The sequence below is a fragment of the Piliocolobus tephrosceles genome, chromosome 10 (assembly GCF_002776525.5).
Source record: "Piliocolobus tephrosceles isolate RC106 chromosome 10, ASM277652v3, whole genome shotgun sequence".
In the NCBI taxonomy this organism is placed as follows: Eukaryota; Metazoa; Chordata; class Mammalia; order Primates; family Cercopithecidae; genus Piliocolobus; species Piliocolobus tephrosceles.
The window spans coordinates 61,216,032-61,232,765 of NC_045443.1; the positions used below are offsets into that span (position 1 = coordinate 61,216,032).

General features: G+C 40.5%; 1 protein-coding gene across 1 annotated transcript in view; it reads left to right on the forward strand.

Moving 5' to 3' along the window:
- Positions 1-16,734, forward strand: part of SRGAP1 (SLIT-ROBO Rho GTPase activating protein 1) — a 330,478-nt gene that overhangs the window by 294,614 nt on the left and 19,130 nt on the right. The window contains exon 19 of the mRNA XM_023225129.2: positions 15,893-16,073. Within this exon, the coding sequence (XP_023080897.1) occupies positions 15,893-16,073 (181 nt within the window). The remainder of the gene's footprint in view (positions 1-15,892; positions 16,074-16,734) is intronic.

The window sequence follows — 16,734 nt, forward strand, 5'->3', positions numbered from 1 at the left end:
CTCAAAAACAAACAAAAACTAGTAGATAAAAAAATTCATAAAATATGTGTAAGGTATAAAAAATAACAGTACAGTGAAAACCAATGGAACCACCACCAAGCTTAAGAACAAAGACATATTATTTCCTTTGCACTTCCCTGATCCGACTGCTTTACTTACCCCCTCAGGAGTAACCACTATGTTTGTGTTTTTAAATAGTTTCTTGTTTCCTTTTCTATTTTCTTAAATCTTCTATAGGTGGGATCATACTGTATATATTTTTCATGAGATTTTTCTATTCAGTATTATGTTCTTGATGTTCATCTGTGCAGTTTCTTTTAGTTTATTTTCCCACTGTATAATATTTCATTGTATGTATCTGTTCCGTTCTTGATGGAAATGTGAGATATTTTCTACTTGTTGCTATTAAGAACAGTGCTACTATGCACTGTTATGAACATTTTGAACGTGTCTCCTACCAAAAATGTACAGGAGTTTCTCTAGAATGTATGCCTAGGAGTAAACATGTCTTCAGCTTTACTCTATACTGTCAAACTGTTTTTATAAAGACAGTTGCTACTTATAGTTCCCTAGAGAAGGGGGCATGCCATGCCATGGGAGGCTACCTGGGGAAGCACCAGGAGGCAGAGGGAGAGTGAAGACCTTGGTGTGCTTTCCACAGGAAGGAATGGGTGAAGCAGGGTAAGCAGCTTTAGGGTTGGCTAGTTGGAATAATTTCAGCAGGCTCTGGGGCATTAGGGGATGTTCCAGGTTGTCTGGTACCTGGCCCTGGGGTGCTGAGGATAGAGCAGCCAGTGGCCTGGAGTGGGAGAGCCTGATCATCACGGTGGTGGGGTGTTGGCTCCAATGGGCACGTTGGTGTTTGAAAAGTTTGCTTGTGGGTGAGTTGTTTACTATCTCCAGGAATTGGCTAACCCTAGAGGGATCGTCCCTCCAAGGTCAGCAAGGCCCCAGATGTCAGAAGATAAAAGACATGGTTAATAATGTGTTTATTTATCTTTTGTCAAATTCCTATCAAGCCTTTTGCCCATTTTTCTGTTGAGTTTTCTGGGCTCTTTTTGTTTGGTTTCACTTGGTTTTGTATTTAGTTGTTTTTCTGTTTGACATGTGAGAGTTCTTTGTGGGTCCACATCAGGTCCTTTATTGGGTATATGCTTTGCAGATATCTTCCGCTGCTCTGTAGCTTTGCTTTTCAAATGCTTATTATGTTGTTTGCTAAACAGAAGATCTTAATTTTAAAGTAGTTAAATTTATCAATCTTTTCCTTCATGGTTATTTTACTTTGCATCTCCTTTAAGAAATCCTTCTGTGTCTTGAGGTAATAAATAATTCTCCCATATTCTCTTACTTTATTTTGGTAAGAACACTTAAATGTGCAGTACCTTAGTGTTGACCGTAGGTACAGTGTTATATGGCAGATCTCTACAGCTTGTTCACCTTGCTTGACTGAAACTTTATTCCCACTTATTAGTAACTTCCCCTTTTCCCCTTCCCCCAGCCTCTGGCAACTACCATTCCACCCTTTGATTCTATGAATTGGATTCTTTTAGATACCTCATATAAGTGAACTTACCTAGTATTTGTCTTTCTGTGTCTGGCTTATTTCACGTAGCAAAATGTCCTCCAGGTTCATCCATGCTGTCACATATGTCAGGATTTCCTTCTTTTTAGAGTCTGAATAGAATGCCATTGTATTTACCTATATTTTCTTGATCCATTCATCTGCCCATGGACCTTTAGGCCATTTCTACCTCTTGGCTATTGTGAATAGTGCTGAAATGAAACATAGGATTGCTAATATCTCTTCAAGATCCTGATTTCAGTTTTTTTGGATAAATACCTGGAAGTAGGATTGTTGGGTCACATGGTAGTTCTATTTTTCAGTTTCTGAGGAATCTCTGTACTGTTTTCTAAAGCAACCGTGCCATTTTGTATTCCCATCAGCAGTGTACAAAGGTTTCAATTTCTCCACATCCTTGGCAATGCCTATCTTTTCTTTTTGTTTTATGTTTTTTGTTTTTGAGACAGGGTCTCACTCTGTCACCCAGGCCGGAGTGCAGTGGCGTGATCTTGGCTCACTGCAGCCTGGACTTCCCAGCTCCAGTGATCCTCCCACCTCAGCCTCCCAAGTGGCTGGGACTAGAGGCACATTCTACCACGCCCAGCTAATTTTTTGTAGAGATGGGGTTTTGCCACGTTCCCTAGGCTGGTCTTGACCTCCTGAGCTCAAGCCATTTACCTGCCTTGGCCTCCCAAAGTGCTGAGATTATAGGCATGAGCCATTGTATCCAGCCAACACTTGTTATCTTTTGTTTGTTTTATTTGTTTCCTAACACGGTGGGATAACCTCATTTGTGGTTTTGATTTACATTCTCCTGATGATTAGTGATTTTCAGCATTTTAAAATATACGTGTTGGCTGTTTGTATGTCTTCTTTGGTGCCTTATTTATTTATTTATTTAGAGATGGAGTCTGTCTGTTGTCCAGGCTGGAGTGCAGTGGCATGATCTCAGCTCACTGCAACCTCCACATCCTGTGTTCAAGTGATTCTCCTGCCTCAGCCTCACGAGTAGCTGGGACTACAGGCATGGCTAATTTTTGTATTTTTAGTAGAGACGGCATTTCACCATGTTGGTCAGGCTGGTCTCAAATTCCTGACCTCAAGTGATCCACGCACCTAAGCCTCCAAAAGTGATGGTATTACAAGCATGAGCCACTGCATCCGGCCCCATATTCTTTTAAATCCTTTAAGGTTTTGCTTTCACATGTACGTCTTTATTCCACCAGCAATTTATTTGGGGGCATGGGATGAGGTAGGGATCCATTCCCTTTTTCTTTATATGGATACATAATTGTTGCAATTATCTCAGAATTAATTGTCCTTTCTCCGCAGCTCTACTTCTTTGTCATAAATGAAGTGTCTTCTTTGTGTGAATTTCCTCCTTGGCTCTATTCCTTTCTACTGGTCTGTGTGTCTGTCCCTACATCACTGTCCTAATTTTGATACCTTTTAATAAATCTTAATAGTTCATAAAGCAACACCTCTGCTTTGTAATAATTCTTGGCTCTTTGCAATTCCACTTAAATTTTAGACTCAGTTTTTCAAGTTCTTCAGACAAACAAACAAACCCTCTAAAGCCCAACTGGAGTTTTGATTGCCTTTGTATTAATTCTACATATATTAATATGGAGAGAAATGATATCTTTACAATATTCAATATTCCAGTCCAGGAACATATTTCCAGTTATTTAATGTCTCCCAAATAAACTTTTTATTCTTTCTCTGTACAGATTTTTTTCATTTTCTAACTTAAGTTTAAGGCTTAGCATTCACTTTCAACACTTTTTACTTTTTAATATAAACATTAAAGCTGTCCGTTTTCTCTTAGTACTTCTTTAGCTATATGCACAAATTCTTTATCTCTTCAGCTGTAACTAATCTGCTTTAAGCATATCCATTGAATTTTTATTTTTAAATATTCTTTCTTTTTTTTTTTTTTTTTTTTTTTTTTTTCTGAGGCGAAGTTTTGCTTTTCTTGCCCAGGCTGGAGTGCGGTGGCACAATCTCGGCTCACTGCAAACTCCGCCTCCCAGGTTCAAGTGATTCTCCTGCCTCAGCCTCCCAAGTAGCTGAGATTACAGGCATGTGCCACCATGCCCAGCTAATTTTTGTATTTTAAAAGAGACGGGGTTTCGCCATGTTGGCCAGGCTGGTCTCAAACACCTGACCTCAGGTGATCCACCTACCTCAGCCTCCCAAAGTGCTAGGATTACAGGCGTGAGCCACTGCGCCCAGTCTTTAAATATTATTTCTTTCTGCAAGTTGTATTTGGTGTGCTTTTATATCTGCTGCTTGATCATTTTTTATAGTCTCTTACTGTTTATTCATCAGCGCTTCCTATCAGAATATGTGTCTGATAATTTTCATATGTCTTCCCAAATTTGTTTTTGTTGGCTCTCACTCATTGAGTCTTATTTTCCACTGTGTTTGTAAATTTTGTACAGATTTCTTGGAACTTTAGGCTCAGCGGAAGGTAGATTCTTCCAGAGAGGGTTTTTGGACAACACTGAATTTTTGGCTTGAAGTTTTTCAAACTACCCAGGTAGTGCAAATTTAAACTGCAAACCTACCTGAGAACTGGAATGTGGATGGGATTCTCAGATGATTTGTGTCAAGGGTTTAAGATAGATTATTTCCTTAATGGGAGTGGAGGGTGGGGGAGATGGTTACTATCTATGGAGAGGTATTGAAAACTACAAGGGGATAAGATTTCTAGAACTAGATGTTCTAAAACTAGAAGTGTTGTAGAAAGTTCTACAGCACTAGAGTGAAGTTCATTCTGAAACTGAGGGTGTAATTTTCTGAGGATGGGTAGGAGGGGAAGAGCTTAGATTCCTAACACTGAGCAAGCCCTGGACTTAATCTCCTATGAAAAAAAATTAAAAAGCTTAAGGTGACCAGGCTAGAACAGTGCCCTCAGGGCAAAATCTGACTCATGTTCTAATGTTCTGCTTACCCCTCTGGGTTCCCACTTTCATTGCATTTTGGTCTTTAGTATTCTTTACTGTCTTGATAGCTTACTAATGCAATTACAAACATTGGTTGTTTGCTTTTAAATCCAGCATTTTTCATTGATTCTAGCAGGAGAGTAATTAAGTTGTCTAGTGTCCACTATCTGCTAAAAAAGAAAGTTTCTTTGTGTCTTTTTTTTTCTGTGAGACAGGGTTGCACTCTGTTGCCCACGCTGGAGTACACAATCTTGTGTATTGTGTATCAAGTGGCACAATCTTGGCTCACTGCAGCCTCAACCTCCTGGGGCCAAGTGATTCTCCCATCTCAGCCTCCTGAGTAACTGGGACCATAGGCATGCACCACCATGCCTGGCTAATTTTGTATTTTTTGTAGAGACAGGGTTTCCCTATGTTGCCCAGGCTGGTCTCAAACTCCTGGGCTCAAACGATCCTCCTGGGATCCAAAGTGCTGGGATTAGAGGCATGAGCCACACATGCCCCGCCTTCTTTGTGTCTTTAAAAGTAAAATCAGTTGACATTTTCTGAACTTAATTTACAAGACATCCTGTAAAGTGAGAGCTTCTATTTCTGTGATGTTGCTCTTTTTTTTTTTTTCTTTTCCTTTAGAGACAAGGCCTTCCTGTGTTGCCCAGGGTGGTTTCAAACTCCTGGCCTCAAGCAGTCCTCCTGCCTCAGCCTCCCAAAATGCTGGGATTACAGGCGTGAGCCACCGTGCCCAGCCTGTGATGTTGCTTTTGAAAGTCTCTGAGTCCCACTTCTGCCACCATCCTTTCTTTTGGGTTTCTTTGTTTCTCTGCATGGTGTATTTCTTTTTCACTGCTGCCTTCTCTTAGGTGTTTCCGTGCTTTCCCCAGAGGCCAGAAAAGCCAGGACAAAGCCAGCCGTCTCTCTTCCCAAACATGCATCTCACCATCATGCCATCTGCCTTTTACCTCTTGACTATAAGAGAGCTTTACCAAGTGGTCTGTGTTTAGATAACATTTTCACCATGTTCACCTGATTTTTCTGGAAAGAAAAACATTGCTTACAAAGGACAGATAGATATTCTCACCCGCAGCCAACCTCCAAAGTCCTGTAACTAAATTAATAAGAGTATCAGTTATCCTTTGATTGCCGAGATACTGTATTTTTTTCTCTGTCATGGATCACTAGAGAGAGTAGCTTTTGTTTCTGAAAGACAGGCTGTCACAGAACAAAACCACAAGGACAGTGGGTAACAGATCTAGCAGGAAAAATGTCAGCAACAGCAAGGTCCCAAAGAGAAAGTGTGATCACATTTTATATAACATTACAAGAAATGGAAATATAAGACTTGACAGCACCGGGCAGTCAGGGAATCAACTGTGCTGAATTCTGTTCCCTTTTGCACAAAATTATATTACCCATGCAGGAAAACTAAGTGATCATGTTGCACTCTCACTATTATTGTTATTGATAGCAGCAGTAGCAGCATTCTATGAAGTCTCTGCAGGACCTTGAAGTACTGCGAGGCACTCTGTATGAAAGAGGCATAGTGTACTGTGCCCTCAGATTGATTTGCTCTGCAATGACCAGACTAAGATGTGTGTAAATAGCTTATTGATTGACACTTGACTGTGAAATGGCTCTCACGGGAGTAGAAAGGGTAAAAATAATGAAATTGCTGAGAATTACTAGTTGATGTACTAGGATTGCCAATAAAATGTTCTGCTGATTTATCTGGTCATCCTGTCAGAACCTGACCACATTTGAATAAATAAGCAGAGTCTGATAATCCTGATGCTTGTTTCAAAAAAATGGCGTGGTGACTCACGCCTGTAATCCCAGCACTTTGGGAGGCCGAGGCAGATGGATCACGAAGTCAAGAGATCAAGACCATCCTGGCCAACTTGGTGAAACCCCATCTCCACTAAAAATACAAAAATTATCAGGGCATGGTGGCATGTGCCTGCAGTCCCAGCTGCTTGGGAGGCTAAGGCAGGAGAATCGCTTGAACCCGGGAGGTGGAGGTCACGGTGAGCCAAGATCACACCACTGCACTCCAGCCTGGCAACAGAGCAAGACTCTGTCTCAAAATAAAATAAAATAAAATAAAACAAAATAAAATAATAATAGTAAGAGGAGATGATCATAGAGGTCGTGATTGTGAAATTATAATAAAATTTGTATATATATGTTGAATAGTCTTAACTATGTTGAATGGCCAGCATTGACAGCGTGTGATTGAATGTCATTAAAGAACATTAATGGTTCTGTCTTTATTTCTCTGTGACATAAGTATATGTAGACTGTATACTGTATCATGTGCTGGTACCTTTTAATTTTTTTCAGTAAAGCCAAATATAAATATGTGGGTGTGTTCACACAGGAATTTGCAAATTACATGTCCTGAAGTTCTTGTAAATAAATTAGCATGCCACGTCTGTAGTCCTAGCTACTTAGGAAGTTAGGGTGGGAGGATCGCTTGAGCCCAGGAGCTTGGGGTTACAGTGAGCAATGAGTGTGCTGCTATATCCAGCATGGGTGACAAAGTGAGACCCTGTCTCAAAAAAACCAAAATCTAGCATGTCTTCATTCTTCCATGGGATGTTTCTTTCTTTTTCATAGGAATAACTGGGGTATCTGTCATCTCAAGTCAACCAGGATTTATTCTTTAAGTTTTGAACAATAATGAGATCATTCCCTTTAAATGTAAAGTTATAGTCCCTCCTCTATGAAGCAGACAGATAGATGTTTCATAAAGCTGCTATTTGTATTGTTTTAGTAAAATATAATTTGGGGAGATATCAGAGTGTTAACATATAATCTAAAAGTTTTATTCAATTGCTAAAGGATTTATTTATTTATTTATTTATTTATTTATTTATTTATTTATTTTTATAGAAATTAGGTCTCACTCTGTTGCCCAGACTGGTCTCGAACTCCTGGGCAACCCAGTGATCCTCCTGCCTCGGCCTCCCAAAGTGCTGGGATTACGGGCAAGAGCCACGGCGCCCAGCCACTAAAAGATCTAAACTGTTGTTTTAAACATTATCCTTACAGCTACTTTGTTGGGAAGTCTGCTCTGCAGATTACAGTGTTGTGGTTCTGCGATACAAAATATTATTCACCTCAAACATTATCCACTAGAGGCCGGGCACCTATAATCCCAGCACTTTGGGAGGCCAGGACTGGAGGATTGCTATGTTGCCCAGGAGTTTAAGACCAGCCTTGGCAATGTAGCAAGACCCTGTCACTATTTAAAAGAAAGAAAAAACATTATCCAAAGCAAAAAGAAGGGGCATTTTTATCTTTATTTAAAATGTTTCGCTGAAATTTGGCCAGGGCCTTTATCTAATAAGGTGAAGCCTAAGCTTTTCAATATGTTTGTTGGTTTTTATGCTTTTGCCTTCTATGTCCCAGAGAATTTTGAATTTATCAAATGAGAAAGAAGCCCAGCTGTCTGTCCAAGAATTTCTCATTCAATTATTACAAGTACAACGGCTATTGGAGTAAACTTTTGGAAGAATAAAGTCTTAAATGGGAAGGTTTGCTACCAAAGGGAAATAGAAGACAACTTCCTGGGGAATTTTTGAGATAGGCAGGTTTTAATCTCTTCTGTGTACACATATTCTAGAGTATTTGGAAATGAAAACATGCTCAGTTTTTAGCAAATGATGTATTGTTCATTGCATAGGCATATTCCTATAAGCATATGACCCTTGCCTTGGCCCCTTTTCGTCCTGTTTATTATTGAAGAGAAATTTACTCACCTTTGTTGATTACAGGGCTAAGGATGAGGTATTTGTGGGAGAGGGGAGCAAAGATCATAAGGCCTCGAATTGAGGAGCTTCTTGCAATAAGATAAATCACAAAGAAACACCTCTTTGGTTACTGAGTTTGTCCTCCTGTTTGCCTTCAATATTTGTGGTCAGAATTAGATCAGAGCTGAATTCTAATTCTAAGCCTAGCAGTTGATATCTTTTTTTTCCTAACTTATTATTTTGAAATCATTGTAGAGTCACAAGCTGTTGTAAAAAAAAAAAAAAAAACAATACAGAGAGATCTCGTATACCTTCTGCCAGGTTCTGTCAATAGTGGTATCTTACAAACCTGTAATGTCATTTCACAAGCAGGAAATTGACAATGATACAAACCATTCACTATATAAATGCTTCACCAGTTTTACATGCACTCCTTTGTGTGTGTGTGTTTACTTAAATCTGTACAGTTTTATCACATGTATAGCTTTGTGTGACCACAACCAATAGTCACGATAACAAATGGCTCCATTACAAGGAACCCTCATGCTACCCTTTATAGCCACGGCCGCTGCCCTCCATCGCCTTCCCATCCCCAACCTCTGGCAACCACTATTATATTCTCCATCTCTATAATTATGTCATTTGAAGAATGCTATATGAATGGAATTGTATGGTATGCAATCTTTTGAGATTGGCTTTTTTTCGCTCACCATCATTCCCTTGAATATCTTTTGATCTAAAGAAAAATAAAAATTTTGAATCTGTTTTATTCATTTGGATAGAGGGCAGTTTAAGGTATATTTGTTTCATGGTTAAGATCCAAAATTTGTTACTGATACTAGAGAAAAAAAAAATTGGGATTACTGTCAGTGTTAGTATGAAGATCTGATAGTGCCAGAGAACACATGGGGAAATTGAATGTATTCACATGCTATTTATTGTGATTTTACTTGATTTTTTTTCTTTTTTTTTTTTTATTTTTTTTTATTTTTTTATTTTTTATTATACTTTAAGTTCTAGGGTACATGTGCATAACGTGCAGGTTACATATGTATACATGTGCCATGTTGGTGTGCTGCACCCATCAACTCGTCAGCACCCATCAATTCATCATTTATATCAGGTATAACTCCCCAATGCAATCCCTCCCCCCTCCCCCCTCCCCATGATAGGCCCCAGTGTGTGATGTTCCCCTTCCCGAGTCCAAGTGAGCTCATTGTTCAGTTCCCACCTATGAGTGAGAACATGCGGTGTTTGGTTTTCTCTTCTTGTGATAATTTGCTAAGAATGATGGTTTCCAGCTGCATCCATGTCTCTACAAAGGACGCAAACTCATCCTTTTTTATGGCTGCATAGTATTCCATGGTGTATATGTGCCACATTTTCTTAATCCAGTCTGTCACTGATGGACATTTGGGTTGATTCCAAGTCTTTGCTATTGTGAATAGTGCCGCAATAAACATACGTGTGCATGTGTCTTTGTAGTAGCATAATTTATAATCCTTTGGGTATATACCCAGTAGTGGGATGGCTGGGTCATATGGTACATCTAGTTCTAGGTCCTTGAGGAATCGCCATACTGTTTTCCATAATGGTTGAACTAGTTTACAATCCCACCAACAGTGTAAAAGTGTTCCTATTTCTCCACATCCTCTCCAACACCTGTTGTTTCCTGATTTTTTAATGATTGCCATTCTAACTGGTGTGAGATGGTATCTCATTGTGGTTTTGATTTGCATTTCTCTGATGGCCAGTGATGATGAGCATTTTTTCATGTGTCTGTTGGCTGTATGAATGTCTTCTTTTGAGAAATGTCTGTTCATATCCTTTCCCCACTTTTGGATGGGGTTGTTTGTTTTTTTCTTGTATATTTGTTTGAGTTCTTTGTAGATTCTGGAAATGAGCCCTTTGTCAGATGAGTAGATTGCAAAAATTTTCTCCCATTCTGTAGGTTGCCTGTTCACTCTGATGGTAGTTTCTTTTGCTGTGCAGAAGCTCTTTAGTTTAATGAGATCCCATTTGTCAATTTTGGCTTTTGCTGCCGTTGCTTTTGGTGTTTTAGACATGAAGTCCTTGCCCATGCCTATGTCCTGAATGGTACTACCTAGATTTTCTTCTAGGGTTTTTATGGTATTAGGTCTAACATTTAAGTCTCTAATCCATCTTGAATTAATCTTCGTATAAGGAGTAAGGAAAGGATCCAGTTTCAGCTTTCTACTTATGGCTAGCCAATTTTCCCAGCACCATTTATTAAATAGGGAATCCTTTCCCCATTTCTTGTTTTTCTCAGGTTTGTCAAATATCAGATGGTTGTAGATGTGTGGCATTATTTCTGAAGGCTCCGTTCTGTTCCATTGGTCTATATCTCTGTTTTGGTACCAGTACCATGCTGTTTTGGTTACTGTAGCCTTGTAGTATAGTTTGAAGTCAGGTAGCGTGACGCCTCCGGCTTTGTCCTTTTGACTTAGGATTGTCTTGGCAATACGGGCTCTTTTTTGGTTCCATATGAACTTTAAAGCAGTTTTTTCCAATTCGGTGAAGAAACTCATTGGTAGCTTGATGGGGATGGCATTGAATCTATAAATTACCTTGGGCAGTATGGCCATTTTCACAATATTGATTCTGCCTATCCATGAGCATGGTATGTTCTTCCATTTGTTTGTGTCCTCTTTGATTTCACTGAGCAGTGGTTTGTAGTTCTCCTTGAAGAGGTCCTTTACATCCCTTGTAAGTTGGATTCCTAGGTATTTGATTCTCTTTGAAGCAATTGTGAATGGAAGTTCATTCCTGATTTGGCTCTCTGCTTGTCTGTTACTGGTGTATAAGAATGCTTGTGATTTTTGCACATTAATTTTGTATCCTGAGACTTTGCTGAAGTTGCTTATCAGCTTAAGAAGATTTTGGGCTGAGACGATGGGGTTTTCTAAATACACAATCATGTCATCTGCAAACAGGGACAATTTGACTTCCTCTTTTCCTAACTGAATACCCTTGATTTCTTTCTCTTGCCTGATTGCCCTAGCCAGAACTTCCAACACTATGTTGAATAGGAGTGGTGAGAGAGGGCATCCCTGTCTTGTGCCAGTTTTCAAAGGGAACTTTTCCAGTTTTTGCCCATTCAGTATGATATTAGCTGTGGGTTTGTCATAAATAGCTCTTATTATTTTGAGGTACGTTCCATCAATACCGAATTTGTTGAGCGTTTTTAGCATGAAGGGCTGTTGAATTTTGTCAAAAGCCTTTTCTGCATCTATTGAGATAATCATGTGGTTCTTGTCTTTGGTTCTGTTGATATGCTGGATTACGTTGATTGATTTGCGAATGTTGAACCAGCCTTGCATCCCAGGGATGAAGCCCACTTGATCATGGTGGATAAGCTTTTTGATGTGCTGCTGAATCCGGTTTGCCAGTATTTTATTGAGGATTTTTGCATCGATGTTCATCAGGGAGATTGGTCTAAAATTCTCTTTTTTTGTTGTGTCTCTGCCAGGCTTTGGTATCAGGATGATGTTGGCCTCATAAAATGAGTTAGGGAGGATTCCCTCTTTTTCTATTGATTGGAATAGTTTCAGAAGGAATGGTACCAGCTCCTCCTTGTACCTCTGGTAGAATTCAGCTGTGAATCCATCTGGTCCTGGGCTTTTTTTGGTGGGCAGGCTATTAATTGTTGCCTCAATTTCAGAGGCTGCTATTGATCTATTCAGGGATTCAACTTCTTCCTGGTTTAGTCTTGGAAGAGGGTACGCGTCCAGGAAATTATCCATTTCTTCTAGATTTTCTAGTTGATTTGCGTAGAGGTGTTTATAGTATTCTCTGATGGTAGTTTGTATTTCTGTGGGGTCGGTGGTGATATCCCCTTTATCATTTTTTATTGCGTCTATTTGATTCCTCTCTCTTTTCTTCTTTATTAATCTTGCTAGCGGTCTGTCAATTTTGTTGATCTTTTCAAAAAACCAACTCCTGGATTCATTGATTTTTTGGAGGGTTTTTTGTGTCTCTATCTCCTTCAGTTCTGCTCTGATCTTAGTTATTTCTTGCCTTCTGCTAGCTTTTGAATGTGTTTGCTCTTGCCTCTCTAGTTCTTTTAATTGTGATGTTAGAGTGTCAATTTTAGATCTTTCCTGCTTTCTCTTGTGGGCACTTAGTGCTATAAATTTCCCTCTACATACTGCTTTAAATGTGTCCCAGAGATTCTGGTATGTTGTATCTTTGTTCTCATTGGATTCAAAGAACATCTTTATTTCTGCTTTCATTTCGTTATGTACCCAGTAGTCATTCAGGAGCAGGTTGTTCAGTTTCCATGTAGTTGAGCGGTTTTGATTGAATTTCTTAGTCCTGAGTTCTAGTTTGATTGCACTGTGGTCAGAGAGACAGTTTGTTATAATTTCTGTTCTTTTACATTTGCTGAGGAGTGCTTTACTTCCAATTATGTGGTCAATTTTGGAATAAGTGTGATGTGGTGCTGAGAAGAATGTATATTCTGTTGACTTGGGGTGGAGAGTTCTATAGATGTCTATTAGGTCCGCTTGGTGCAGAGATGAGTTCAATTCCTGGATATCCTTGTTAACTTTCTGTCTCGTTGATCTGTCTAATGTTGACAGTGGAGTGTTGAAGTCTCCCATTATTATTGTATGGGAGTCTAAGTCTCTTTGTAAGTCTCTAAGGACTTGCTTTATGAATCTGGGTGCTCCTGTATTAGGTGCATATATATTTAGGATAGTTAGCTCTTCCTGTTGGATTGATCCCTTTACCATTATGTAATGGCCTTCTTTGTCTCTTTTGATCTTTGATGGTTTAAAGTCTGTTTTATCAGAGACTAGGATTGCAACCCCTGCTTTTTTTTGTTCTCCATTTGCTTGGTAGATCTTCCTCCATCCTTTTATTTTGAGCCTATGTATGTCTCTGCATGTGAGATGGGTCTCCTGAAGACAGCAGACTGATGGGTCTTGACTCTTTATCCAGTTTGCCAGTCTGTGTCTTTTAATTGGAGCATTTAGTCCATTTACATTTAAGGTTAATATTGTTATGTGTGATCTTGATCCTGCCATTATGATATTAACTGGTTATTTTGCTCATTAGTTGATGCAGTTTCTTCCTAGGCTCGATGGTCTTTACATTTTGGCATGTTTTTGCAGTGGCTGGTACCGGTTGTTCCTTTCCATGTTTAGGGCTTCCTTCAGGGTCTCTTGTAAGGCAGGCCTGGTGGTGACAAAATCTCTAAGCATTTGCTTATCTGTAAAGAATTTTATTTCTCCTTCACTTATGAAACTTAGTTTGGCTGGATATGAAATTCTGGGTTTAAAATTCTTTTCTTTAAGAACGTTGAATATTGGCCCCCACTCTCTTCTGGCTTGTAGAGTTTCTGCCGAGAGATCTGCTGTCAGTCTGATGGGCTTCCCTTTGTGGGTAACCCGACCTTTCTCTCTGGCTGCCCTTAAGATTTTTTCCTTCATTTCAACTTTGGTGAATCTGGCAATTATGTGTCTTGGAGTTGCTCTTCTGGAGGAGTATCTTTGTGGCGTTCTCTGTATTTCCTGAATTTGAATGTTGGCCTGGCCTGCTAGGTTGGGGAAGTTCTCCTGGATGATATCCTGTAGAGTGTTTTCCAATTTGGTTCCATTTTCCCCCTCACTTTCAGGCACCCCAATCAGACGTAGATTTGGTCTTTTTACATAATCCCATACTTCTTGCAGGCTTTGTTCATTTCTTTTTCTTCTTTTTTCTTTTGGTTTCTCTTCTCGCTTCATTTCATTCATTTGATCCTCAATCGCTGATACTCTTTCTTCCAGTTGATCGAGTCGGTTACTGAAGCTTGTGCATTTGTCACGTATTTCTCGTGACATGGTTTTCATCTCTGTCATTTCGTTTATGACCTTCTCTGCATTAATTAGTCGAGCTGTCAATTCTTCCACTTTTTTTTCAAGATTTTTAGTTTCTTTGCGCTGGGTACGTAATTCCTCCTTTAGCTCTGAGAGGTTTGATGGACTGAAGCCTTCTTCTCTCATCTCATCAAAATCATTCTCTGACCAGCTTTGATCCGTTGCTGGCGATGGGCTGTGCTCCTTTGCAGGAGGAGATGCGCTCTTATTTTTTGAATTTCCAGCTTTTCTGCCCTGCTTTTTCCCCATCTTTGTGGTTTTATCTGTCACTGGTCTTTGATGATGGTGACGTACTGATGGGGTTTTGATTTAGGTGTCCTTCCTGTTTGATAGGTTTCCTTCTGACTGTCAGGACCCTCCGCTATAGGTCTGTTGGAGATTGCTTGAGGTCCACTCCAGACCCTGTTTGCCTGGGTATCAGCAGCAGAGGTTGCAGAAGATAGAATATTGCTGAACAGTGAGTGCACCTGTCTGATTCTTGCTTTGGAAGCTTCCTCTCAGGGGTGTACTCCACCCTGTGAGGTGTGGGGTGTCAGACTGCCCCTAGTGGGGGATGTCTCCCAGTTAGGCTACTCAGGGGTCAGTGACTCACTTGAGCAGGCAGACTGCCCCTTCTCAGATCTCAACCTCCGTGTTGGGAGATCCCCTGCTCTCTTCAAAGCTGTCAGACAGAGTCGTTCGCGTTTCACAGGCTTCTACTCCTTTAGCTGAGCCCTGTCCCCAGAGGCGCAGTCTACAGAGACAGGCAGGTTTCCTTGAGCTGCTGTGAGCTCCACCCAGTTCCAGCTTCCCAGCGGCTTTAGTTACCTACTTAAGCCTCAGCGATGGCGGGCGCCCCTCCCCCAGCCTCGCTGCTGCCTTGCGGTTAGATTGCCGCAGACTGCTGTGTTAGCAAGGAGAGAGGCTCCGTGGGCGTGGGACCCTCCCGGCCAGGTGTGGGATACAATCTCCGGTGTGCCGGTGTTACAGCGCAGTATTGGGGTGGGAGTTACCCGATTTTCCAGGTGTTGTGTGTCTCAGTTCCCCTGGCTAGGAAAAGGGACTCCCTTCCCCCTCGCGCTTCCCAGGTGAGGCGATGCCTCGCCCTGCTTCAGCTCTCGCTGGTCGGGCTGCAGCAGCTGACCAGCACCGATTGTCCGGCACTCCCGAGTGAGATGACCCCAGTACCTCAGTTGAAAATGCAGAAATCGCCGGTCTTCTGTGTCGCTCGCGCTGGGAGTTGGAGACTGAAGCTGCTCCTATTCGGCCATCTTGCTCCGCCCTTGATTTTTTTTCTTAAATAAGCTGGTAAAGCATAAACTTCCTAATGTTCTGAGATGGCGATTTTTTTTCCATGTTATAAATGGTATTAACATGTTATAAGGAAATTCCATCAGTGTCATCCATCAGTGTCAAAATCATATTGAAGCAATTGTGGAGGATATTACAACTCAAGGAGAGATTTTATATATCTTATTGCAAAGTTTAAAGTATTTTTTATTTGACTGTCATTATATCTCTGGTAAGAGCTGTGGAAATGAAGGCCCAATGTTCAGTTTTTCTTTGCCTGAAAAACCGATGACAGCAAGATAATGTTTTTCTGTATCTTTTTTAACAGCCTCTGTTTTCTCCTGCCTTGATGATGTGTTGATGACTCTGTTCAGTCTAGATATTAAAATGGTCTTGATTATTTTCAAGCCTCATATAGCCCTCACAGATAGGATACCATGCCTTCCTAACAACCCTGTTTCTCACTGTTTTCTGGTGTGTTCGTTGTAGAATGTGAGCCAATAGAAGCAATAGCCAAGTTTGACTATGTTGGGCGGTCCGCCAGAGAACTATCCTTCAAGAAGGGTGCCTCCCTGCTGCTGTATCACCGCGCATCTGAGGACTGGTGGGAAGGCAGGCACAACGGGATTGACGGGCTGGTGCCTCACCAGTATATAGTGGTGCAGGATATGTGAGTAGTCTCAACTTTGATTGCCTGAGTGCTCCCAATAAGGAGCATTGTTCTTAAACTGACCTTGGTCTTGTGAGAAAGGAGCAGAAGGGATTACAGAGATAAAACTTCAGAGCTAGGCACAGTTCCTCACCTTGCCAGTGGCTCTTTGCTAACAGTAAGTCAGGGCCCAGGAGGTTGGGAGCAAGAACTCGGGGGAGACATCTTCTGCAGCTTTCAGATTCTTAGAAAAATAACCTATGCAGAGAATGGCATTAAGAGCTGAAGTGACATTGGTAATTCCAAAAACAGCAGTGCTCTTCTCTTGATGTCTGTTTACCGTTTCAATTCCAGATTCCCCAGAGGAAGGACACTGACCTAAAGTCAGAGGGAATCATTGCTATGCTGTTTTTTGTTTTGTTTTGTTTTTTGCTGAGGAGAAAGCTCTAATTTCAGAAGTATTTAAAGACATGGGAAGATAGTCATAACATATCAAGTGAAAGAAATGGGTTGCAAAATAATGTGTAGTCCAAAAGTAGCTTTTTATGGAAAAAACAAATACAGGACACAAAAGGTATACAGTGACTGAATGATTCAGCCTGGTTTCAGAAATGTTAAAATGTGTATCTCAGAAGCCAAGAAATGCGTGTATATACAGACACATAGTCATATATATCTGAAA